Here is a 27,477-nt window from a genome sequence, read left to right on the forward strand (position 1 = left end):
TATAATCTTAAATGCAAACGCTTGCTGCTAAAATGAAGTACTACCAAAATCTCACCAGGCATGCATACTGCTAAAATGAAGCACATCACATCACAGCTCATGCATACTGATCTTGATAAATGATGAAAGAGAACAGATGTGACAGTACAAGAGTTGAAATTAAGCTAAGCTAAGCATGCCAACTGCAGTACTGCTACCACCTCTGTCGACGATTTATTCGACATTTTGGGTATGGATACGACCTTCAACTTATATACCTTCGACCATTACTTTTCTAATATACAATAACAAAATCAATAAATTTATAGTGGTAGAGATATATCATTTTTTAAAAAAAATTGACTGCAAAATATGTTGTAGCGATGTATTTTTAAGATTTGACTGTATGCAGGCTAATAACCAGTCTTGTTTTAGACGAGACTAGCAACAACGCACGTGCTCCACACAAGTGAAATTACTAATATTACGACGGAATCAGATATGTTCATAGAAAAAATCTGAAAAACAAAAGTCTAAAGATACACCTCTATAAATGAAAGAAAATAATAGTGTATTAATATAAAATGTATTAGTTATATCTTTCTAAATTAATTAGAAGTTTCAAAACAAATATGAAGGAAAGAGACGAAGGAACAATTTTAATTATAGACCCTTTAATCATATAATATATATGTTGAAGATCATTCAGATCTAACCCAACTTACCTATTTTAAATAAATATAGATTTACCACCGCTCATGATCCTGCTCGGTTGCCTTCTTCCCTCCTTCCCCATATATAAAGAAAGATTCTTCCCCCACCAAACAAACCATTAAAGGCAGCAGCCCATCTGCCCCGCCATCTCCTCCCCAAACCACCGAGCTCTGCTTTGCCCTGCCCTCCACCCCGGAGCAGAGCTTCCCCGCCTTTAAGATGCTTTACATGGTGTAGGCGGCAAGAACCTCCCCTCTTCCTTTTAAGGGGCATTGCCCTTTCCCCTGCATTTTCCCTATGGTTTAGTGCTTTGGTTATAGTCCCTTGCTCTGGCTGCGAAATGGCGGCGGGGTTGCTGCTGAAGATGGTCGTGTTCTGCGTCTGGGCCCTTTTCTGGCTCGGCGGGTCGGCCACCGTGAGCACTACCGCCGGCGCGGCCTTCGGCGGCGGCGAGGCGGTGGTGGTGGACTCGCGGTCCGCCGTCGCGGTGACGGACGAGGACTTCGTGTGCGCAACATTGGACTGGTGGCCGCCAGACAAGTGCGACTACGGCACCTGCGCCTGGGGCAACGCCTCCCTGCTTAACCTGGTCAGCCCTTTGAGCCTCTCTCTCTCTCTCTCTCTCTCTCTCTCTCTCTCTCTCTCTCTCTCTCTCCAAATTTGAGATTTTAAACGCTTGAAACTTAACCAATGCTCAGCATAATTCGTTAGAATCTGTAGAGCATGGACGGGGGTCTTCAAGGATGTTTCTTTTCCTTTTCTTATCTGGTCGGCAACGGCAAGGATCTTTTAGGTCTTGGGAGCAGTGTTTGATAGGAATTTGACAGCCTAGGGAGTTTCCATGAACCTATGAATCATGTCGGGCCGTTTGCAATTGTAGTTTTATACAATTATACTGGTAACTTTTTCCAACCAATCATGTGCAAATGTAAAAGCCTACCACAGTACAGGAAGACCATTAGACTCATTCACTATTCTAATGCTCGTTCTTAGAGAATGCTTAGAATTTCACCGAAAAAAGAACAGAGGTCAGGCAGTAGAAATTTACTACTTTGGTACGTGCCTCTTCAGCTGTGTGATTACTGGTATTTTTCAATTCAATTGTGTGTATAATAATCCGTGACATGGGTGATTGACAGAGGTCTGTAATGTTTTCCTCCCTGCAGAATCTTTCCAACAAAATCTTGCTGAATGCCGTCAAAGGTAAGCCGTCATGATGATCATCGCTTTCTCTTCCATAAGTGCTGATGTTTAGTGTCCAATCAAGAAATTGAGGGTCTCTTCCTCTTAATGAAAAAAGCGTTCTAAAAAAAAGAAAAAAAAATTGAGGGTCTTGCTTGAGACATATTTCAGTGGTCGATTTTCGATCTGACGGTTTGAGACATACGAGCGGTCGCTTTGACGCTGTGGCCAAGCGACAGCACAAAAATTTCCACTAGTAGTACTTTGCAAGCCATGATGTATTCTTTTCTTAAGATGTAACCCATGGCATCAACATTTTGATACTTTGCTTATTCTTGCACAAAAATCTAATCATTTTTGCAGCTTTCTCCCCGCTTAAGCTCCGGCTGGGCGGTTCTTTGCAAGATATGTTGATATATGGCACCGGCGACCCTCGGCAGCCATGCACGCCATTCGTGAAGAACACGTCAGCGATGTTTGGTTTCACGCAAGGTTGCCTGCCGTTGCATAGATGGGACGAGCTCAATGCACTCTTCAAAAAATCTGGGTACTTTCAGCATGCTTGTTTATCTCAGGCTCAGGTCAGTCTCAGAAGTTGCATTATCTTTGGACATGATAGGCTTACAGGCAGCTTGCCATTGCAGGGCAAAAGTTACCTTTGGGTTGAACGCTCTGAACGGCCGGGTTCCAATGCCTGATGGTTCGTTAGGGGGGCCATGGAATTACACAAATGCAGCTGATTTTATTCGCTACACTGTCGACAAGGGATATGATATCCATGGATGGGAGCTTGGTAAGATATCTGTAATCTAGTGGATCCTTCTTTCACGAAAGAACTTCTCTTTATTTTTCTATGATATGGTTTTGAAGCCACTTTATTTAGGGAGTTTTGATAAGTATGTTCAAAAGGTATTCTGTTAAGCATGTAGAAGAATCTGGAGAAGTATGTCGACATCGCTTTAGATAACTTTGAGCTATCAGTGGTAAAGAATCTGGACAAGTATGTCAACGTTGCTTTCCTTGGCTTTTCACACCTCAGTGTACAAAAGGCGTACTAATCTAAGCAGTAATTTTGTTTGAGAGCATGGGAAAGAGCATAGTATCCTGTTTTGCTCGAGAGGCAATCTAATCTAAGCAGTAATTTTGTATAGGCCTTAACACACTGTTCTTGTAGGAAATGAACTTAGTGGCAGTGGAGTTGGAGCTCGGATTGATGCAGACCAATATTCAGCCGACGTGATCACTCTAAAACACATCATTGACAGCACCTACCAAGGCTACCCATCAAAGCCACGGCTACTTGCACCAGGAGGCTTCTTTGACGCAGCCTGGTTCACCGAACTCGTCGGCAAAACAAAGCCAAATCAACTGGACGTGATCACTCACCATATCTACAATCTAGGCCCTGGTATGCTCACTTTGACTGACCATCAATTCGGTACACTAATTGGAATGATAGATTCTGCATAATATGGATAAAATGTTGAATGTGTCAGGTGTTGACGACCATCTGATTGAGAAAATTCTTAATCCATCTTACCTCGATGGAGAGGCGAGCACGTTCAGCAATCTTCAGGGGATACTGAAGTCTGCAGGGACGTCGACCGTCGCATGGGTCGGCGAGGCTGGAGGGGCGTACAACAGTGGCCACCACCTTGTAACTGACGCATTTGTTTTCAGCTTCTGGTGAGCCAAGAGCATTTTTGAAGTAGCATACATCTGTGCTCAGCAATTGAAGTTACCATCTGAAGAAGTATTTATTGACTATGAACTGGTAATGTTTCAGGTACCTGGATCAGCTTGGGATGTCATCAAAGTATGACACAAAGAGTTACTGTAGACAGACCTTGATTGGTGGGAACTATGGCCTGCTCAACACAACAACATTTGAACCAAATCCTGATTATTACAGGTCAACATACCTAACTTTTTCAAAATTTTCACAGCAGAAGAAAGTACTTTTTAGGAACAAAATCTTGTCCTATACTGAACCAGAAACAGGTGTCTTGAATCCATGGAGATTCACCCCCATTATCCGATCTGTCACCACGTTCCTAAAATCCAAACTAAGCATTGCTTCCACTGCATGTTATCTTGTATAATGAAACAAGGCTTCAATCTTACCATCTTGATTTAACATCTTTCTGTCTTTACCTGCAGTGCTTTACTATGGCATCGCCTCATGGGAACTAAGGTTCTCTCGACAACATTCAACGGCACAAATATGATCCGTGCATATGCACATTGCACAAGAAATTCGGTAAGGGGACGCATGCAACTGAAAGTTCCCTTTCTTTTTGGCAATACCTCTTATTAACTATCCGATGAATCCTTAATTATATCTCCTTGAATTTTTCAGGATGGGATTACTCTGCTCTTGATCAACCTCAGTGGCAACAACACAAACCACATTTATGTGACAAGCGAGGGTGCACATGCCCAGGGTGCAAGGAAGGAGGGAAGAAGGTTTGGCCACATTCCTGGGCTTGGCGAAGCAGCTGAGCTCACAAGAGAAGAGTACCATCTCACTCCAAAAGATGGAAATCTGCAGAGCCAACATGTGCTGCTAAATGGCAATTTGCTGGCTACTGATTCCAATGGAGACATCCCAAAGCTGGAACCTGTACAAGTTGAAGGAACACGGCCCATAACCGTGGGTCCTTACTCCATTGTGTTTGCTCATATCCCCAGCTTCTATGCTCCAGCCTGTAGGTAGATCTAGATCTTTGGTTTGATTGTTTTTTCGCTTTTTCGGTGTGAATGATGCTATTGTCTGTAGATTAGATGAAGTCCGAGTGAACGGCGAAGCTTGTTCACCTGGACATGAAGTAAGCTGTAAGGCTGAAGGATTTGTGATTCGTCATTCTTTTAGGAAAAGAAATGATCAGAAAGTGTACGAGCAAAAAGGAGGGAAATGAAATAAATTAAAAGAAAAAAAAAGGATTTGCGATTTTGGTCCACATTCTCTCATTTGGATTGAGAAATCATAAAAAGTGGACAAGTTGGCAGGGAATCATCTTACGGTTGAAATGGACAGAAGGATATATGAGAGATAACTTTCTCCCCGGAGATACGCTGTTGTTGTGCCGATCATTACGCATCACTATAGTGATCACACTATATTTACCAAGGGAGGGTCTAGCAAAACATGCATACGTAAAAAAGATGAACACGATATGGTCACTCTATAAAGAGCCGGGAAGCTAAACTCCTCGGTGCAATGCGCCTCAGGCAGAGTAATGGAGAATTGAACACACAGGCAGGAAGTGCGCCGTTATTTTACAGGGTTTATTAATGCCGTGGAGTTGCTTGCAGTTGTCCGGGGAGGCAGGGTCTCTTCTAGAAGAGCTTGAAGAGGAGGCCCCCGTGGGTGGCGAAGAAGGGGGCGAAGACGAGGGACTCGACGGCCATGAGCTTGATGAGGATGTTGAGCGACGGGCCCGACGTGTCCTTGAGCGGGTCCCCGATGGTGTCGCCGATCACCGCCGCCTTGTGGCAGTCCGACCCCTTGGGACCCAGCGACCTCGCGTGCTCACTCGCACCCGCCTGAAACCATCAACACAACGATTTTCACGTCGTGCTACTCATCAGCAAATTAACCGTCGAACGACACAAGAACATGCGGTGTACCTCGATGTATTTCTTGGCATTGTCCCAGGCGCCACCGGTGTTTGAGGCAGAGATGGCAACCTGTACGCCTGAGATAAGAGCGCCGACGAGAACACCGGAGAGCGTCTGCACGCCGAAGAAGGTGCCAACGATCAGAGGTGTGAGCATGACCAGAGCGCCGGGTGGGATCATCTGTTTGATGGAGGCGTCGGTGGAGATCTTGACGCAGTTGGCGTAGTCCGGCTTGCCGGTGCCCTCCATCAGCCCGGGGATGGTGTTGAACTGCCGGCGGACCTCCTCCACCATCTCCAGGGCAGCTTTCCCCACGCTCTTCATCGTCATGGCCGAGAACCAGTACGGGAGCATGGCCCCGACGACCAAGCCGATGATGACCTTTGGAGACAGGACGTCGATGACCTTCACTCCGGCTCTGCTGACGAACGCGCCGAAGAGGGCGAGGGACACCAGAGCAGCTGATCCAATGGCAAAGCCCTGCAAAGGAAATTAAAAGGATTAAAAAACAGCTTTTTTCATTAAAAGATTGTTTGATCATTTTTGTGTGCAGAAATGGGTAAGTGCAGTATATATATTACCTTTCCTATAGCGGCAGTTGTGTTTCCAGCAGCATCAAGTGCATCAGTTCTCTCACGAATTCTGTGGCTCATCCCCGCCATCTCAGCAATGCCACCAGCATTGTCACTGATAGGACCGTAAGCATCAATAGAAAGACCGGTTGCAATTGTGCTCAGCATGCCAAGAGCAGCGACAGCTATTCCATACATCGCAGCAATAGTGAAACTGACATAGATGCCAACAGCAATAGCAAAGATCGGAATTATAACAGACTTGTATCCTAGAGCAAGGCCGAATATGACATTGGTGGCAGCACCAGTTCTGCAGGCATCGGCGACATCTTGCACGGGTCTGCAGTATGTCGAGTTAGCAGTTAGCACCACGAATTAAAGCACCACAAACTAGCAGATGAAAAAAAAAATGCAGTAGAAGACTTCTTACCTGTATGCATTGCTAGTATAGTATTCTGTCACGTATCCAATAATCAAACCAGCCCAGAGACCAATCGCAACACACAAGAACAATCCCCTGCAAAGCGGTGTCACAAATAATCAGACAATAATGCATTTCATGATAGTAGTAACAAGCAAGCAGCGACTAATAACTTACCAGTTGCTGACTTCCTTCTGTTCACCAAAATTGAAGATTGTGAATTTAGCTGGGAGTGCCAACCAACTAATCAGCGCAATACCGACAGTCATTAGAGCCGTAGAAATGACGAGCTGCTTCTTCAGTGCAGGTTCGATTTCTTTCACAGCCTTTATCTCAAAAATATCGGTTGCAAAGAGTGTGGTGATCAGGCAGACAATGATGCCAACGGAGCTGACTAGCAGCGGGTAGCACATCCCAGTAAAATCATGGTTGACCCCAAATGAAGAAATGGATGCCACAACAAGGGCGGCACAGGAAGATTCAGCATATGACCCAAAGAGATCTGATCCCATTCCAGCAATATCACCAACATTATCTCCGACATTGTCAGCAATGACCTGAGAAGGAGAACTTGCAAATTCAGTAAAGTAGCACCAATAAACCAGTGAATTGTTATATTACTGCAGTTAAACTGGTATGTTTAGATTAAATAATCTTTTTTATAATACACTTAAATATTAAATTATCAAAGTAAGATGAAGTAACTTATTATGCTTAACAAGGGTAAGAATTCAGGCAAAGGAACATTCTGTATAAAGTAAAAATTTCCATCACATGAAAAAAAAACAGAGAATCTGTGTGTGCCACTTAAAGCAATTCAATAAAGGGATACACTAATCCAGAAGATGAAAAGCTAGGAACTTACAGCAGGGTTTCTGGGATCATCTTCAGGAATGTTCAATTCCACCTTGCCAACAAGATCAGCACCCACGTCAGCCGCCTTTGTGTAGATACCGCCTCCCACCCTTCCAAACAGAGCCATTGAAGATCCACCAAGGCCATAACCGGTGATAGACTCAAACAGACCCTCCCAATCATCTCCATAATACAACTTAAACAAGTTTATAGCAACGTAAAGCACCAAAAGGCCATTTGATGCCAGCAAAAAGCCCATCACCGCACCTGATCGGAAAGCAGTGATAAATGCTTTGCCGACACCTCTCCTTGCTTCCAGTGTAGTCCGGGCATTTGCGTACGTGGCAATTTTCATTCCAAGGAAACCAGACACCACAGAGGTGACTGCTCCGAGCAGGAACGAGACGGTGCTGAAGATGGCGTTAAAAAGAGCAGGTTTGCACTCCTTGTCCTTGCTGTATGTGCACGGGTGGTTCTTTGTACTAAATCCCTCAACGGAGCCAAGGAAGAGGAAGATCACGACGGCAAAGATTGACATGAAAATTCCAACGTATTGATATTCGGTGAAGAGGAACGATGTTGCTCCTGCTCGTAAGAGTCGGTGTCAGACAAATACGATCAAAATTTCTTATTTGATCAGAAGTCAGAACCAATTTCGTAAGCTCAGATATCAAGAACGCGAATACGACATCACTGCCGACCAACGGACCAAGTAAGTTCCGGATTAAGGCTGCTCACCTTCGGCGATGGCGTTCTGTATCTCGGCGCACTTGGCGACGACGTTGTGGTCGTTGAGGCCCTCCTCCTCCTCGATCAGCGAGTCGCCGAACCCGTCCTTGTCCCTGTCACCGCCGGCGCCGCCCGCGGACGGCACCACCTTGACGCGCGAGACGAGCACCCACTGCGCGACGGCGAAGGCGATGCCGATGACGGCGGCGATCGGGATTATCACCTCGGTGGCGCCGTCCGACAGGATCGCCATGGCCGAAATGCGGCGGCCCAAAACCCCAAACCCTCGAGCTGGAAGCGGGGACCTGGAGAGCGGAGAAGATGCTGAAGCTTCTGCTGTGCGCGATGGCGTGCAGAGCGTAGTGTACTCTCTCCGGTGCGCTTCGGAGGTGCGGGGATTATATAGGTGCTCGGTGTTGGAGCTGCCTAGCTTACAAGGGAGCACTGGGACAGGGAGTAGTAGCAGACGAGCCGAGGAGACGAACAGAGCAGAGGACAGGTGGTCATCGCAATTACGGTGGGCTCCAGGGAGTTGATTGTAAAGTTTCCAGAGGAGACAAACAAGACAACTTAATTAATTAAATAGTTATTTTAATCTAAATAAAATAATTAATTAGTTGGTAAGGTTAAATTAAAATGAATATACGGATTGCTCCATGGCCGTCTATAATTGTAAAACTAGAATTTTGTGAACTCTTTGTACGGAAGGCCCTCGCCACAAGAGGATCGATCTGACGGGTGCATGGCAGCGAACAGATGTCGAGACCGACGCGACGGCCATGCCAAAGGGAACGAGAACCGTTGATTTGAGAGAATCGGGTCCCATGTCATAGTGGGGTCGGTAAAATTCGAGGAAAGACGAGCGGGCTGACGTCGTGTGCTCGCGGTTTCTGGGAGATCGTCCTTATCCATCGCCTGCGGTTTCACAAACTTTATTCTTCCTCCGGCCACGCTGCCTCTAGTCACCAGGACGGGTAGCGCCGCCGGTGTCGGCTTTTGATTCCTCGGCGACGCCACTGGATTTCCTTCGACTGCGACCGGCGATGACAGGAGCGGTAGCGGGTTCGTTTTCGCCTCTGCGCGCGCGCCAAGTCCGACAAACTGAGGCGGCGCTTTCACGGCCGACGTCGCTGGCGATGGCAGGATTGCTAATCCAGGGGCCAAATTCCGGACATGTGGACTTGTCGTGCAGCAGATTGCAGAGATGTATTAGCAATTTAGCACCGTGAATTCAGCATGATGTGATGGAGTATATATATGACGCTGCTATATTTTAAACCCCTGAAAACGAGGCTTCCTTCCATCGACGCCTCTTGACCGTCGAAGGGAGATCGATCGTCAGGCATCATTTTCAACCTCTGTTCACAGCTAGGGTGAGCATTCGGTTAATCCGGATATTTTATGTTGGTTTATTTGGTTTATAAAAAAATTAGTTACTGAAAACTAGAAAACGATTTAACTTAAGGAAAAAAACTAAACTAATTAACCTATTTATTTTGGTTCAGTTATTTCATATTTCGGTTTTTAATCGAAATCTTCAACAGAATGAGAAAGCGAGGAGTGAGAAAATAGATGGTTGTGAAGTGGAAGGGTTGGGAAAGATTAGAATATAGTTATAAGTATTAGGCTAACGAGATATTTTCTTGTGTATATATCTATTTGTTTTTTTTATCAATTCGGTTTTTTAAGTTAAAAACCGAATTACACATAGAAAATCACTTAGTATCATTTTAGAAACCGAATAGAAAACTAGAAATTGAAAAAACTGTTAAATTTGATTATTTTGGTTCAGTTTCAATTTTTTGTTTGATTTTTTGAATTATTTTTTCACCTATATATTCGACCATCTTTCTACGACACCCTATTTCTCTATAACGCATGCTCCCTATTTCGTCCACCCGTATCATCTTTGATGGCGCTACCACCATCAGATTCACGCCCACCACCTCTGCCACGCTAACCCGGCTGTACCGACCGATCGTCATGCCTCCCCACGCTGCACCGTCCAACTGGTGATCCGCAGCCACCAACATCCCCGCTGCATCACCGCCCCCACTATCGTGTTCGCCACCACCTCATATGCAGCCTGCTGCCCGAAGGCACCCCTCTAAGCTCGGAGAACGCCGAAGCTCGCCGGCGACATACAAATGAACCTCGATTGAGCACAATCCCGTTTTGATTCGATTGAGATTTTTTAGATTTAGGTGGCGCATTATTTTATATATGTTGGTCTTTAATATTTGTGCACTGTCCAGCTGGTACAATGGCTATACAGTACAAGCCAACTATGCGGAAGCTCCAAACATCATCGCACATACACCTACAAGCTACAACAATTATGTGTAGCGTAGCAGTTTACAGTGGATTGAGCACTTGACCAGGGAAAAGTCCAACACCATTTTTTAAGTGATCGAACCAGATCGACACAACTGCATAAGTGCATACAATAATGCATCAACAGTGTATTCTGATTTCTGAATATCAAGAATTTCCTCGAAGAGAAAAGGGGAGAAGAAAGTCACACTAACTGGGCCATCAACAGTGTATTATCAGTAATTGAGCTCGAGAGGCCCGTAGATCGTGGAACTCCCCGATGGGCCTGGACGTCTCACAGCTACTAGGCGGAGTGGCGCCGCGTCCCTTTTTTTTGTCCGGAGCATGATAAAAAAAGATTAAAAAATTAGATACATCAATTTTGGGAGTCTCAATATTTATTTATGAATTTATCAATATTTAACACATTCATTTAATTATGAAAAAATAGTGTTGCTTTGATGCATGCAAATAATTTTAACATGTAGACGACACTAATACGAACATAACTAAATTTGTTTCATATTTTTTGAGTTTATATATTTTTCTATGCATTTTAGAATATTTTAGTCCATTTATCAATATAACTATTAGTAGTTTCGCTAATTTTCTGGAATTTTAGAAAAAAATTATGTGTACGTACACATGTATACACATATATACGTACATATACATATACATATATACATACATGTATATATATACATGCATGCATGTATACATATACGCATACGCATATGTATTCGTATATATGTACATACATATAACTTGCCCCTATAATTGCTCCAAATCTTAGACCTTTAATATATGTAAGCATTTTAATATTTATTGATGAATTTATCAATATTTAATACATCCAATTAATTATGGAGAAAACAGTAGTAGTTCATGTATGCATATAATTTTAGCATGTAGAAGACAGTAATACGAACCTAACTAAATTTGTTTTATATTTTTTGAGTTTTATATATTTTCCTATACATTTTAGATTGTTTTCAGTCAATTTATCAATATAAATATTATTACTTTTACTATTTTCTAGAATTTTGGAAAAAAAATATGTACATACATATATGTGTATATATATACATATACATACATATATAAGTGTATGCATGTATATACATATACACATATATGTTTACATGTTTACATATACACATACGAATATGTACCCATATATATGTGCTTACATATATGTGTGACATTTATAAACAGCAGCTACAGTACTTAACCTTGAATTACTTTAAATCTTAACACTTTAATATATGTAATAGATTAGTGCAGTTGCGGCCTGCAGTCTGGTTCATCCCGATCACCAAAGGCCTCTTGATTTCCTAAAAAAGAACAAAGGCCTCTTGATTTCCTCGAAAAAAACAAAGGCCTCTTGAATCCTCTCGAAGAAGAAAAAAAAAAGGTCTTAAGTGTTTGGTTGATCTTTAATATCAATTTTTACAGTAGAATTAATAAGAGTTTTGTCAAACAGTTCAATTTCAAAAAGTGATTCTATAAAGGTGATTTCTAAAATAAACTAGATATTGAGAACTGAAAAATTAACTTTCTTTATTTTAATTCTCTTATAGAATCATTTTCCCAGTAGAGTTTATCTTAAAACAATATTAGAGAAAATTATAAAATTATTTTTTATAAAGAATTTAGATCCTATGTGCTCTACCAAACATTCCTGAATTCTCTAGAAGAAGAAAAAACAAAGGCCTCTAGTACAAAATGCTCAGCTTTCACGATTTCATTGGGCAGGCGAGATGATCGCGACGTATGTGATGTCAGGTCAGGAAAGGAGATCCAAACATTCGTAGATTTCCTCAAGGCTTTTTGTCCTCTCGAGTTCATGCATCTGTAACCACACGAGTCTCCATTAGTATTTTGCTTTGCTTGCTTGAAACATCACCTCTGCTGCTCCATTTGTAGCATTTATTTTTCTCGTGGCGACAGGTAACTGTACATCCTTGAGACCTCTCGCTGATGAGTTCAACAGTCAGATTCAGGAGATGGATCTTGTTTGCAAGCATTAGGCGTAGACATCCACAGATTGTGCATCTCACAGTAACGTCACGAGCCCACAACGCTGAGAAATATCAACCGGTAGTACTCGCTCCGTTTACAAATAGTCGATAACTTTGATTTTTACTATTCACATTTTGATTAATTATAGTTTTTAAAATATTTAATTGATTGATATAACATAAGTATCATTTGATATGCCATCAAAAGTATTTTTATAACATTATACACCTATAAATGTATGCTCATGTATCTGTGAAAAAATCGATGGTCAAACTTTAAACGGTAAAGGTAAAGTTGTTAATTATTTGTAAATAGAGGGAGTAAATATTAAGCGTTAGACCGCATGACGTGACGCTAACCGATGACCGCGTGGCGACGAAGAGCGCAGCGTGCTACAGTGAACTCGGCAGAAGCTTTCAAGAGAGGCCACGCAGGTCTGAACTCGGCAAAAGCTTTCAGGAGAGGGAGTAAATATTAATCGTTCGGTGCACGCAGGTCTGTACGAATCTTCACGAGAGGCCATTCCTCGTCCCTTTCCCTTTCAAGTCATGCATGTTATCTGGGTGGCCAAAGACACGGTGCAATCCTGGGACGGCGATGGTAACGCCGAGAAGAGGAACATTCTCGGGCTTCCAAGCAAGGCCGCGCGTACCAGCCTTGCACGTAATCCATTCCAGTCACCATCCATCGAACCCCGCCCCTAATATCTAAACACATATATCTCTCATATATATACAGAGAGAGATATTATTGTCTCTGTGTAGTCTATAAATCTAGATATGTACATAGGGTGTGTAAGTAGACGTGTGTGTATATATATATATATATACGAGAGAGATAGAATTATCTAATACTTAAGTAGACAACGAGTATATTATAATTCTATTATGGATCGACACATAAAACAACTGTAACGATATTAAATATGAGTGAGTCCATGGCTCGTTTTCCCCCTCTATCTATCGTAGGCCATCTCCAGCGAATCTCGCAAAAACGAGCGGCATCTACTGTACTGCTAGATTTATCATCGTTGCTGGCCGCATCGTGCTCCAGCGAAGCCCGTTTCTAGCACAACAGGGATACAGATGACTCTTTTTTCAGGACGGGAGCAGCTGCTGTATCACTATTCATAGAGTATGCAGTGGGTTCGAGGGGAGTAGGAGAGTAATGGAAAGTAGGAAATATGGTAGCTGCTTGAGATAGAAAAAATAGATAGTACTGTAATAGTGTTAGAGGATGCTGTAATAGTATTATAAGGGATAAATTTTTAAGACCACCTCCAACAGCTATCTCAAAATTCCATACTCTAAAATACTATTACAACATCCATCATTCCATCTATCTCCAAGAGAAACTCTATATCTCATCCACTATCTTCTCTCTTCTATATTAAAATGTTTTTTGTCCCACCGCCATAGCAGCATCGTTTTTTCCACATGCTCCTGTTGCAACGGGTATTGAATGGCACGATTAAAATTGGTGGTACTTTAATTTTCATTTATTCAAAAATAAATATATTTTTTAGCATTAATTTTTTTAGAGCTATTTTTTTTTTGACACCAGCAACTACGCAATCACAAATGATTGCTTGCAACGTACGAAACGGATGTGGCTTCCACTGCAATATAGCTTGTACAGGAGGTCACTCGTCCTACAGCGGAAGCCTCACGACTAGTGGCTTCCAAGGGAAAGAACTGCGGTGGCTTCCGTCATAAGGCTCAGCATATCACTAGATATATGAGGCTAAGGTACTCTCACTTGCAAGCTAGTTAAATGGATCCTTGTTTAGCCTGGAAGCAATACTTGAGAGAGCTGTGTTTATCCAACAATTCTTCCGATGAGGAAGATGATTTGTTCTTAGCGACTCTCAGCGCCTAGCATGCGGACAAGGAGGCATCACATCGGGGACCTTGGGGCGGTTCAGTGCTGGGTCATCAGCGTATCCACCGGAATCGGCTAGAGGGCCACAATAGGTTATACAACGACTACTTTGTTGATCCTACGGTGTACCCTAACTACATTTTTCCATCGCAGGTAATATTGTAAACAGAAGCTCTCTTGTGTAAGAACTATGTACTGATGTATGTGTGAGGAGCTAATGCTCGGTGGTCGTGCAGGTTCAGGATGAAACGTGATCTTTATCTCAAGATTGTGCAGGCGGTTGAGGAGCATGACCCGTGGTTCCAGCAGAGGAGGAACGCTGTAGGCAAGCTCGGGCTGTCCTCATTGCAAAAAGTGACTACGGCATTCTGTATGCTAGCATATGATGCTCCTACCGATTCTTTGGATGAGTGCCTCCGGCTAGGGGAGAGCATCATCATAGAGAGCATGAGGTAGTTTGTTTGTGCCGTCGCTGAGGTGTTCGACGATGAGTACCTCCGTTCTCTGAACGAGGAGGATATTGCTCTCTTCCTTGCTATCAATGAGCAAAGAGGGTTCCCCGAGATGTTGAAAAGCATTGACTGTTTGCATTGGAGGTGGAAGAACTGTCCGACGATGGGGTCGGGTTCTTTCACCGGCCATGTCAACGCACCGACGATCATTCTAGAGGCGGTGGCATCGGAGGACCTGTGGATTTGCCATGCCTTCTTCGGCATGCCAGGTTCTCTGAACGACATTAACGTTCTGCACTACTCACATCTTCTTGACAATCTTGCCGCTGGTGAGGCCCCCTAAGGTACAATACTCTATTAATGGACACCATTAAACCATGAGGTACTACCTTGCAGACGACATCTATACGGAGTGGGCCACATTTGTGAAGCCCATACAATCTCCAGTTGGGAGTAAGCGGCAACACTTCGTCCACCTCCCCTGCAGAGACTTCTTGTTACAGGTCGAAGGGAAGTCTTTGTGCTTGTGGAAATATGTCTCGATCCTCTGCCAGAAAGCCCCTATACTCTGGTTGCTCCCCACCACAGGATCCATGCTCACGTTCAGCCATGCCGACACAAGATGAAGGTCCTCCTTCATGGTGTAACTGCATCCACAGTCACACGCGGTTGCCACCTCTCCCGATGCCTCTAGGTGCTGCACATCTGCTACATGATCATGTGTCCCGATGATGTCTTCTTGGGTGCGCGGCACAACATCGTCCCAAGCCATGCCATCATCGTCACCGCGAAGGAACAATGTGTACTCCATAGAGTCCCTGCAAACCAGTAAATAAGCAATGAAATATAACACCATTTAAAAAAAACTAATGTCAGTTATCCATCCATTTCCACATTTCTCCCCATTATTTACTACCATATCATCGACACCGATTTCATTTGGTTTGCCCATATGACAAATAAAGTCTACATACGTAGACAAACCATATCATAAACAGATCACACACACCAAATGTAAAGTGCAAACAGACATAAGCAAGGATGCAAAAAAACCCACAAAGGCATGGCTATATGCATACATCACGCGAGAGTACCGAAGTACAAGAGCAATAACTAGAGATTAACCGTAAACCTATAGGGAGTGCCTACCTCAACTCGACAAATTTCAAACAACTAAATACACACCCTACCCAACTACAACCTCCAAGAACGATTGGATTCAATGGACATGCCATCGTCCGAATCCGCACACAGAAGCTTATGCGAGCTCCAGTCAGTGGAAACAATGTCGTCGTCGTCAATGTCCTTCGAGCCTGACGCTTCCTCTTCCATTGCCACGCTTCTATTGTCGGCGTGACCAACGTGGTTGGGCACACCACTGCTGCTCAGAGCATCTTCAAGTTGAAACACGAGCTACTCCAAGTCTGCCGCAATGCTGTCGATCTCCAACAGTGCTCTGTTGAGCTCTACGGTAGCAGGGGTGCTGTCCGTACTCAAGTTGTCATTGGCCACCTTTTTCAACACGGCAGCCGCCTCCTGCACATGGTCCTGCATCTTTGACACAAGAGCGGCAAGTGCTGCAGCGTCCATCTACAAGCATGGGAGAGGGATGACTAAAGCGAGGAACTAAAATTGTACACTTCTTAAGCATTTCATGCATCGTAAAGATTGGTATTAGTTGTTTCAATCCATGTGGAGGAGCCACTACCTCTGCTATGATACTATTTTTGGTGGATGACTCAAACGCTTTGTCTAAGAATTCTGTAGTTACTTCATGATTTATAGTCTAAATTTCTTTCCCTCAGCTTTTACTTTTAATCAAAGTATAATTATGAAGCATCAGTGATTCAGTGATGTGACAAATGCCAGACATGAACATGCACAATGCAGTCAGAAACACTATAAACTTACAGTCAGGTCAGAAGATATGCAACAGGTCAAGTGTAAACATGTCGCAATCAAGCAGCTTCCGGTGCATAATTGCATATACACGACAGTGTGACTGGGATTCATTTGGGATTTGTGCACCCAACTATCATCATCAAAGCTTATCTCTAGAACAAGTTTTTCCCATTTGGAGGAACGACGATCCAACAATTAGCTTCGGGTACAAAATCCAATTTTAATCACACAAAAACACATACTAGTCATCCCCTTCCAGAACCCCATTCCTATTCAATCACATATGTGCACTCCAAAATCGAATCTACGGCGTTGCGCTTCGAAATGATTGATCACCCTAGTCCATGGCAGACCAGCGTCTCACCAAAGATTTAAGAAGCAACAATCCAACCAAGCAAAGAGATGGATCAGGTGAAACCAAGCAATGAAACCAACCAAGCAAGCAAGACCTCTAGAAATACACAGGATTTTCTTCACTATCGGCGGCGACCAACCCGAGCTCCGACCGTCGCCCACGCAAAGAATCTGGGACCCGATGACTTACTAGAGGCTTGAGGAGGACCACGATTTTGCTACTGCGGCCGAGCACATGGACAGTGGGGAACCTTCTAGCGTGATCGCCATATCCGCGTCGCCCTAGTCGTGAGCCACGGGGGAGGATGTGTCATCTCCCCGGTCGCCGGATGCTCCTCACTTCTGCCAGCCACCGAAGTTGCCCGCCTCGCCTTGGCAAGGGCTCGCCAGCTCCCCTTCCGCCGTTCCACGGCAGCTCCGCGGCAGCAACGACCCCTTCACGAGTCGCCTCGCGCACAGGGAAGCGGACGTCGCATCGCTTCGTAATTTTACTGTCGTTGGACCCCCTCCCCGCATCGCTGTTCACCTCGATACGATGTCTATTAGAGACGAGTTTCGGCCTCCCGCCGCCCCGCATTCAACGTGGATACGGGTTGAGGGCCAGATACAACGTCCGTTAGAGATGGCCTTACAACTAGTTACAGTACGAAACCCCTGACGATCGATTCTCCAACCCATGCTAATGCAAAAGTTAGTTATGCAAATTAGAAATAGCAAAGAAATCTTAATTATGTGATCCACGCAACGCTACCGCGTGTGCACCACTACCGTCATTTCCTTGCATCTCTTCCATTCAGATAAGAGGACCCGGTCATTTCCTTCTCAAGACGTCAATTCCAAAAAAAAATGAAATGTCCCCTTTATTTAAGAATGTAAGACGTATTTTATTAAAAAAAAAAATCAAATTTTATAATTTTTAACCGATAATTAGTTAAATTATATATATGTTTAGTATACAAATTTTGTTTCGATAGATTTATATTTTAAAGTATTTTTGGTATGATATTATTTTTATAGTTATTGACAACATATTTTTTTAAATAATAGTTAAATTTTATTTTTAATGTTTTTAAAAACAAAATACGTCTAATATTCTTGAAAAAAAAAGGAGTAATTTCGCGAGGTGGCCCATGCAAAAGCAGCTGAATTGAGGCATAAAAAACGGAACATGTTTCTGTATGGTGGGGTGGCATCGAAAGGCTGCGCTGTCTGATTCCGGAATAATTCTAAGGATTTAGTAGCGATTATTCCCTTACGCTGCAGTCGTGTGACGACGGCCGCCGAAACGACGCCAGTGAGGCTCGACGACGCTGCTGTTCCGCCCGCTCGTCCGTGCGCGCGCGCAGAGGTCATCCGTGGGCCGTGGCCGTCGGGCTATTTTTGGTGCGCGCACGCGCGATTTCGCCGTGTTTTTTTTCTTGTCTATCAGGTGGTGGTTGACCACTGCAAACTCATCTAGTGGTCAGTCCATTTTAAAACTTCGCGTCAGCCGGCTCCATAGGGCGCAGTCGTAGGGACTAAAGAAAACGGGTTAAGGTATGTACATCGTAAGTTGACATGATCAATGTGTCGTGTCACACGTCAACCTAATTGCATGTACGTGTAATTTGCTAGAAGTACCAGTCTGGGAAATAGACACGTGTTGTAAAAAAAAACTCTAAGAATTTGCTGATTAAAATGGAATTGACCACTTTTCTACTATGCTTAATACACCAATTTATAGGACTTGTATCCAAACTTACAGAATTTCTATTGATCTTTTCCTCCGAAAAATTATATTAGAAGATGTTATACATCATGTCTAAATATAGTATTATCTTTGGTCGAAGGATAACATCCCTTGGATCAAAATCAAACGACCAACAAACTTTCTTTTATCTCTCACACATCTCGCTCTTCCCCGCCTCTCGTCAGCATTGGTTCGTCTCCAACGCGTGACCCCGCTGTCAGATCACAACCCTTCCTTTGCTAACAACTCATTTTCGTGTTTCCCCATCTTGATTATCAGCCTTCCCTTTTCACGTAGAACCGCGCTAATTCCTCAAATCATCAGAACAAGGAAGCGTTCCCAATCCCCAAATCATCCCTCAAGAAACAAACAAATAAACAATACGGCACCCAAAAAGCAGGCGACAACAAACACCGCCTTCCCCAACCTTCCAATTCCAGTTGTCATCGACGGGCCGCGGCCGTGCCAGCTCGGACCCCCCCCCCTCTCTCTCTCCGTTCCCTAATTTTAAACACCACTTCTCTCTCCTACCCACTCGCCCCCCTCCCCTCCCGTCCCCTCCCAACCGCGAGCGAGTCGCGCTCTCTCCCCCGCCCGTGCCTTGGCTCCTCCTTCCCGCGATGGCGACGTCCATGGCGTCGCCGCGGGGGCGGTCGATCCGGGAGACGGTGCTGGAGACCGTGGCGGCCTACCACCACCAGCAGCGGATGAGGCGCAAGTTGCGCAAAAGCCTCTCCTACGCCGGGGAGCTCTCCTCCGCGGGCCGCGCGCGCGGGGAGGGAGCGTCCTCGTCAGCGTCGGCCACCTCGCTCTATGGGCCCGAGGAGGATGACGAGCCGTTCTGGGAGGAGGAGGAGGGCACCGTCGAGCTCGTCCAGCTCGGGGCCAACCGCGCCAAGAATGTCCTCATCCTTATGAGCGACACCGGTGGCGGACACCGCGCCTCCGCGGAGGCCATCAAGGACGCCTTCCGGATCGAGTTCGGCGACGAGTACCGGGTTCGCTCTTGATCTCCTTGCGAATTTCAATTTCATTTTATTGCGTGAAATTGAAATAATATACTATTGGTGAGTTGGCATCTGTCAAGTGGCACTAAAGATTTCATAATTATTTGGGCATGACAGGTCTTCGTTAAGGATCTGTGCAAGGATCACGCCGGGTGGCCGCTCAACAACATGGAGAGCTCATACAAGTTCATGGTGAAGCATGTGCAGCTCTGGAAGGTGGCATTCCACAGCACCTCGCCTAGATGGGTCCATAGCTTCTACCTCGCCGCTCTCGCCTCATTCTATGCCAAGTAAGGATATTTTTCTCTTTCGCAATTCAAGAAGTTGTACTTTTTGGGAGGTTGATTAGTTCTTCGAACGTTTTCCTTGTTTCACTCTCTGCTTCGGGATTATAAATAAATTAAATTGTGATTTGTATCCGTGTTGCTGTTGTTGGTGGCATCCTGCAAATTACTCACCTAATCGCCAATTTCCTAATGGCCCAGCAGTTTTGTCATTATCACATACACTTATAGTATAATGTTGGATCTAAACGCGTGATACTGCGGTAATAAATTTCTGGTCCCCAGCCCATTCCCTCGAGTGCAATCATCAATTGTGACGTTGGACCTGGTCTACAAATGCTGAAGTATCGGGATGAAATCATTTTCATGTATAGTATGAAGTTTACCGTTGAAATGCAATTCCAAATAAACTGCTAGTGAGGTGAGATAATCAGCCCCTTGGTCGTATGGGTTGGCAAAGTGTAGGACAGGAACAGGAAGGATCTCAAGAAATTCAATTGGTGCCATGTGCATGAAGCCACCAAAATGGCCACTATGGCACCAGATGGGTGTGGTTATTTTTGCATACTTGAAGGGGCACTGTAATTCATTGCAGTGCTGCCATTCCTTGTGCAACATTTAAGTTCCTGTAAATGAGCTGAAACTAACATATGTGCTTTCAGAATCGCCCGTCTTTTCCTTAAAAAAAAAAGAATAATTTTTTTCCTTGCATATAATTATTTCATTGTTTGCATGCCGTGATCCGCATATTATCCACCAGATGCTCTATTACTTATACAGTTATACTTTACTTTTTTCTATGGTCAAGAGACTACGATGTACATGAGATACCTTTTTTTTCTTCTTCTTCTGAATGGTTTCTTGCTTATGGGTGAAGGAAGGTGGAGGCTGGACTGAAGAAGTACAAACCAGACATCATTATTAGTGTCCACCCCCTCATGCAACACATTCCTCTGTGGGTGCTCAAATGGCAAGGGCTGCAAAACAGAGTAGTCTTTGTAACCGTCATCACGGATCTCAACACTTGCCACCCTACATGGTATATTCAGCTATCTTAAGGAAAACTGAAGTACCCGTATTTTTAGTAAAGCAATCCGTTGACTTGATCTGACAATAAAAAATACAGGTTCCATGCTAATGTGAATAGATGTTACTGCCCCTCAGAAGAAGTTGCCAAGAGGGCAGCATTGGATGACCTACAACCTTCTCAAATCCGCGTGTTCGGTCTTCCGATTCGACCATCATTCTGCCGTGCCGTTCTTGTTAAGGTATGCACTCCTTAGTTAGCACAGCATTTCTATTCCTGCTAATTTTAATTTAAGTCATGTGACCTTTCAGAAGGCACGGGTTCACTTTTGATATTCATTTTACTAAGTTTTCTTCCTTTCTTTCTTTCTTTGTCTTGGCGTGAGCTGGGCTCCGTGTGTTGTAATGCAATGCTTGTTGGGTTTTCGGGTCCGGTTTCCCTTATAAACAGTATCATTTTTTTCTTAATATAATGACGCGCAGCTCTCCAGCGTGTTCGAGAAAAAAAAATGTTTCGCTCTGTTGCGTTTAACAAATAAATCAAGGCGCTTGTGCTTTCATAACTGCTGAGTATTGTACGCCCAAAATCATTACTGTTCAAGTGTCAAGAAAACAGATAAAAATTTGTTTGTTACCCTGATGTGTCTGAATACAGATACTTCTTGTCGCTTGTCTTCTCTTGAACTAAAAAAAAAATCCTTTTGTGATATCAATTACTCACCAGGATGATTTGAGGAAGGAACTTGAGCTGGATCCTGAGCTGCCTGCGGTGCTGCTTATGGGAGGTGGAGAGGGCATGGGTCCTGTCAAGAAGACTGCAAAAGCCCTTGGAGAATCATTGTTTGACAAAGAGCTCGGAAAACCAATTGGGCAGCTTATTGTCATTTGCGGCCGGAACAAAACACTGAGCTCCTCACTGCAGGCCCTCGAATGGAAAATACCAGTAAAAGTATAACTCATAACTTGTTCTTTTAATTCTTTAGAAATAAGGATTCAAGTGGTTTCTTCCATAGCCCAGACAACAAGAGTGTTCTTTATGCACCGCGGGTTTCTTTTTATGTCAGATTAGGGGATTTGAGACCCAAATGGAGAAGTGGATGGGAGCTTGTGATTGTATTATAACAAAGGTATATCCTTTACCATTCTTGATTCTTTGCATGTTTCTTCCTTTGAAGATTTTTGTGGTATTCCTAATTTTGTTTCTCTTTTTGTTTTTTGGTTCCATAGGCTGGACCAGGCACCATTGCTGAAGCCTTGATAAGGGGTCTTCCTATAATCCTTAATGACTTCATACCTGGACAGGTTCGTGTCTACTATCTTTCTGTGGTCATGAAGTTTTATTGTCACAAACTCACAATGACCATGTGAAGTATATGTGTATGCAACGCTATAGCAAAATCAAAGCACCTTGCAGTTGGGAGATAAAAAGAAATTACTGTATTTCTGCTCTCCTTAGGAGGACCTCCCATGTTTAATTTGTTTGGGTCAAATGTTGACACAAGCTTGCATGCGTTCACTACCTTGTTTTGTTGCTGTGTTAGACTGCTTGTTCCAGGGTGTTGCTTTCTTTTATGGTTATTACCTAATGAGCCTTTTTCCAGTATGCCATATCTACATTTAAAGAAAAGGATAATCTCGTGAAGACATAAACTATGTTGTGCACTCCTGCTGAACAGCTGCTCGCTTCTTCAGCCAACAAATACGTTTTTTACTAAAGTATCTATTCCTTCAATAAATATTATACAAAATAATTGAATTTGGATTACATGCAATAGTACTAAAAAAAATTGTATGCTGGGGTGTCAGCATGTCCTCACACACGTTTGTGTTTTGCTTGACAGGAAGTTGGCAATGTCCCTTATGTTGTGGACAATGGTGCAGGCGTGTTCTCCAAAAGCCCTAAGGAAACTGCGAAACTTGTTTCCCTTTGGTTTGGTCCAGACTCAGAGGAATTGAAAAGAATGTCAGAAAACGCATTGAAATTGTCTCAGCCGGAAGCAGTCTTTGACATTGTCAGAGACATCCATGAGCTCTCTCAGGAGCAAGGGGTGATATCACAGATCTCTGGTTCCTTGACGTCATCCTTCTTCATACCATCACCTGAAACCACACCTATCCAGTTTATCTGAAACCTTTAAGCTGTGTATATCTAGAATTGCAATCTTTGACCTTGTGAGATTCACATTCTCCCTACAGTGAGACCTGAAAGTGGAACTTCTGGCAGGCAGGTGAACGTCTTTTTCATCAGTTGTTGGCATTGGGATTCCACAACTTTCAGTTCATGCGCTCCCGTGGTGGTTATGGGCTCGTTTGACTGACAGCTACTCGTGTGTAATGTTGCATTCATGTTAACTTTGTTAAAATCATTCCTTCACATCATGTTCCCCTCTTCATCGAATGGGGGATTGGTGGTGATGGCTTGTAAAATACACTCAATTTTGTGCATCGAAAAGTCTAAAACCAACCCTTATCATGTAACTCATGTGATCCATTCATTTAAGCGGAAGATGTGTATAATATGGTGACAAATTGTTTGAGTGAAGGTTTGTGTTTGCTGCGAGATGTAGTGAAGTGCATTCTATTGACTGTGTTCCACTCAAACATGTGTCTGGTGAGTATCAGAGACTCAGGGTTGTGATGATGACCTTCAAGCCGAAGTTATTTAGGATATGTTTGTTTGCTATTTTTAATTTTGGTTTTTATGAAAAAACTGTTTTTGAATTTTAGCGGCTGTCTTTTATAATAAATTTTTAACTTCTTAACACATAACTTTTCAAAAAAAGCTACTTTTAGCTAATTTTTTAGCTTATAGTTTATTTTCTTCAAAAGTTACTTTTTATTAATCTCGTTTGTTTAGACTTATAGTTTGTTTAGACTTCTAGCACCTGAGAAGCCAGAGGCATCATCCAAGGCATCAAGGCAGTCTTCTAACATCCCTGCGTTTAGCACTGATTTCCACAGCAAGCATTGTAGTATTTTGCACTTCAAACTGAATTTGCCGAGTTTGACGTTCAAGGGATCCTGCTGAGATAGGAGTATTTGGGAACAACGACCTTGACGCTAGAGTACTCAGTGTAATGAAAGCAGCCCTGCTTCTGACTGCGCAGAATCGTCAGTTGCTTAACTATCGTTGTAGTAGGAATGGGACTGGTCTAGCGTCTCGTGTTGTCAGTCGCTGCTTCGCTGCCTTTTCGCAGTCGCAGCCGCAGGATAAACCACCTTCGTAGCCATTGGACGAACGGACCCGGCCGTCTGTCTCCACTCCAACCATCTGGTCCCGTCCAGACGAGACGACCAACGTGAGTGCGAGGGCCCGGGACGCCGGACTCCTCGTCCTGACAATGATGAAGCCCCGACCTTTAGAAGACAAACGGCGATGGATGCATCACGATGGCTAGGCTAGGGGGTGCTTGGTTTTGGATGGCCTTTTGCAGGTGCATTCTTCTGCTCTCGCACTTCACCGATCGTCGGGTCCCCTTCACCGATCCTGTTGCTATGAACTTCGTAGCAAGTAGCAGCAGTGCCAGGTTCCAATGTTCCATGGACATTTGGCAACTAGAAAAACACTTCCTTTCGACCATTCTACATCAAACGTTTTTTAGGAGGCATCATTCAAACGTTTGTTAGGGAAGAGTACTTTGCAGCAAATTTTAACTGCTTCGGTAGTATCTGAAAGGGAAGATGGCTTCTCTGTCTCTGTCATTGCGTCACTAATCGTCTTCTACCAGTTTTTAGACAGGTTAAAAAATTGTTACATGTTGGACTCTCTTGTGTACATGGATGGGAGTCGTCTCTCTCTCTCTCTCGGTCTCTCCTACCAAGTCCTAGCTACACGACACGAGAACCTCTACTATTCACAGAAAGGGAAAATTAATAAGGAAAGAAGAAGGCGCGCACCAACCACGAGTCCACGGCGTACGCGGCACGTGGGCCCGCAAGTCAGCGGTGCAGGCAAGAAGCTATGGCGTGGCGCCCCAGAGCACCTCGGCGAGCACGGTGGCCTCCTCCGCCGGCGACACGGCCGCCTCCCGCACCCGCCGCAGGATCTCCAGCTTCGTCGCGAGCTTCTCCCGCTGCCTCAGCCCCTCCCCCACCTCCACCTGCACCGCGAACCGCGCCACCGCGCTCACGAACGGATGCGGCGAGGCCAGCGCCGCGGCGCCGTCGTCCTCGCAACGCGACCCCAGGAGCCAGGCAAAGAAAACGCCGCCCTTGCCGTCGGGTTTATCTTTCGGGGAGAAGTACGCGTCGTCCGTATCCGCGAGCGAGCCGCCGAGGTCGGAGCGCTGGAGGCAGAGGAGGCGCTTGACGAGGCCCTCGGCGAGCAGCGTGTCCACGACCTCCTTGCGGCCGTAGTACCCGACGCGGAGCGCGAAGTCGAGCGCGAGCGCGCGCACGCGGGGGTCGGGCGCGTAGAGCAGCGCGACGAGGCGCGGGAGCTCGCCGCGTGCGTGGAGCTCGTCCACGAGCGGGCTGCGGATGGCGGCGACGAGCCCGTTGAGCGCGCGCAGCGGCGCGGGCGAGTCAGACGCGGACGCCACCAGCGCGCCGACAGCGGGGCCCATCAGAACCGGCCCCACGAACACGTCCTTGTTGAAGCGGACCAGCGCCAGCACCGCGGCCGCGCAGCCGTCGCCCACGGCCGGGTCCCCGAGCTTAGCCTCCACCGCGGTGAACACGCCGTGCTGCAGCAGCGCGCGCTGGAGCCGCTGGTCGAACCGGCCGACGGACAGCAGCCGCACCTCGAGCTCCGCGAGGAGCGCGCGGGCGGCGTCCGCCCTGCCATCGGAGCGCCGCAGCGCGGCCACGACGCGCGCGATGGTCTCGCGGTCGATCCACGCCTGGATCTCGCCGGCGACGGCGCCGGCCACGCGCGCGATCTCCTTCCGCGCGGCGCGCCGGCGGCAGCGCGCGCGCAAGGAGCCAATAACCCCGCCTCCCTCCCCAGCCCCGCACAAGTCAACGGAGCACGAGAGGGCTCTAAGCCGGTAGAGGAGACGGCGCAGGGCGGAAAGATTGGGATCGCCGGCGAGGAGGTCGTCGGCGCCGGCCTCGAGCGCGAGAAGCGCCTGCAACGCCGGTCCACGGTCCCCTCCGGCCTCCACCCTCCGTGCGGCGTGGCGCAGGGCTCGTAGGACCTTGAGGAAGTCCTCCTCCTCCATGGAGATGGAGGAGAAGGGGGGAGGCAGGAACCGCGAGGCTTTCCTTTTATTTTCTCCGGCCTCTTCTTACGGCCACAGCAAGGCGCTGTCAGACCACTCAAGCGGCCGCGCAGTCAGAATCTTCTTACCTGTCGTCGGCCGGCGGCGCGCGCGACACGTTTTCTATGCTGAACGGGACGCCGACGAGTGTCTTGCCTTGATCGCACGTTTTCCAGGCAAAACCATGTCCGATACACTGAGAGTACACTTGTAGTATCATACTGTATGATTTATGCAGTGTGATGATTGGTTGTAATTGTACCGTTCTCGCACGCATCATGTTTCGGAGTAGGATAGTTGGAAGTGGCGAAACCAGAGACCTCCAGATTTTGCCGTGCCGGGCTCCAATCCAGTGATGGTTGAATCCTAAGCCAAGTCGTTTTGACTAAACCAGGTGATTTTGACAAGCTGTTGAACGAATGAGTGACGTGGCACTTGAGGAAGGAGGATATATTTCGAAATGATCGTGAGCACGTCAATGTCAGTGGTGTTACTGATGAACATTCCCGTGGTATATCCGGATCTCACACCGAGGGACGGATCGACAGATGCTTTTAGCAACTGAGATAACCATCAGGGATGCTCTTATGCCTTGCAGGCTTTGACAAACGCAACTGGTGCATGCAGCGGCTCGCTCAGGGTGGATTTGGTTTTTCGAATGTCTAGTTCGGTAGATACATATCTATAATTTTAGAGAGAATTATTTTGTTGTCTATATTTAGTAGTCCAGTCTGATATAATACAAATATACGATTTTATTCTGACCCAACAGACGCAGCTTCTGTATCCGCTCGTACATACGGATACAATTATTAGTGTCACAAAATTATCTTTACACAACTAACTAATTATAATCTTAACTTTTGAATTCATTCATACAGTCTTAAATTCAGTCAACCAAAAAAAATTTAGCTTAGTCTGTTCAAATAGATACAAACAACAAAAAATTATTTATTAATATGTTTAGTTGTCCGTATCAGAGGCATCCTGACTCTGCCCCGTGCGTATATACCTACGAAAAAGATCATTTGGTTGCATATATGCACTGTTTCTCTCTATATGGACGAATGTAATTATACGATTGGAATCTGATTCGATAGATATATTACATTCGCTATGCAATAAGCCCACTCATTAGTCCCAATACAGAATCACTGTATCATACACACAAACAATCAAACATCTCACATGATCACGTATCTACAAATTCACAAATCTGATCGCCATCCG

The 27,477-nt window shown here is 45.1% G+C and overlaps 3 protein-coding genes across 3 annotated transcripts; 2 read left to right on the forward strand and 1 right to left on the reverse strand.

Moving 5' to 3' along the window:
• Positions 1-798: 798 nt before the first annotated feature.
• On the forward strand, positions 799-4,836 carry LOC133920016 (heparanase-like protein 3). Its single transcript, XM_062364630.1, has 9 exons — positions 799-1,282; positions 1,860-1,896; positions 2,239-2,422; positions 2,520-2,668; positions 3,050-3,283; positions 3,372-3,561; positions 3,662-3,787; positions 4,036-4,135; positions 4,235-4,836. Exons 1-9 carry the CDS (start codon positions 1,034-1,036, stop codon positions 4,589-4,591), a joined length of 1,626 nt encoding a protein of 541 aa, XP_062220614.1. The 5' UTR covers positions 799-1,033; the 3' UTR covers positions 4,592-4,836.
• Positions 4,837-5,028: 192 nt separating this feature from the next.
• LOC133920015 (pyrophosphate-energized vacuolar membrane proton pump-like) lies at positions 5,029-8,551 on the reverse strand. The gene is made up of 7 exons (XM_062364629.1): positions 8,083-8,551; positions 7,355-7,929; positions 6,667-7,046; positions 6,499-6,585; positions 6,078-6,408; positions 5,506-5,976; positions 5,029-5,421 (listed from the first exon to the last, which is right to left on the reverse strand). The coding sequence occupies exons 1-7, from the start codon at positions 8,324-8,326 to the stop codon at positions 5,215-5,217; spliced, it is 2,295 nt and encodes a 764-aa protein (XP_062220613.1). The 5' UTR covers positions 8,327-8,551; the 3' UTR covers positions 5,029-5,214.
• Positions 8,552-19,253: 10,702 nt separating this feature from the next.
• LOC133920017 (probable monogalactosyldiacylglycerol synthase 3, chloroplastic) lies at positions 19,254-23,588 on the forward strand. Its single transcript, XM_062364631.1, has 8 exons — positions 19,254-19,727; positions 19,854-20,026; positions 20,898-21,059; positions 21,147-21,288; positions 21,771-21,995; positions 22,111-22,173; positions 22,274-22,348; positions 22,888-23,588. Exons 1-8 carry the CDS (start codon positions 19,350-19,352, stop codon positions 23,173-23,175), a joined length of 1,506 nt encoding a protein of 501 aa, XP_062220615.1. The 5' UTR covers positions 19,254-19,349; the 3' UTR covers positions 23,176-23,588.
• The last annotated feature ends 3,889 nt before the right edge of the window (positions 23,589-27,477 follow it).

This window comes from Phragmites australis, chromosome 5 (assembly GCF_958298935.1).
Source record: "Phragmites australis chromosome 5, lpPhrAust1.1, whole genome shotgun sequence".
Classification (NCBI taxonomy): Eukaryota; Viridiplantae; Streptophyta; class Magnoliopsida; order Poales; family Poaceae; genus Phragmites; species Phragmites australis.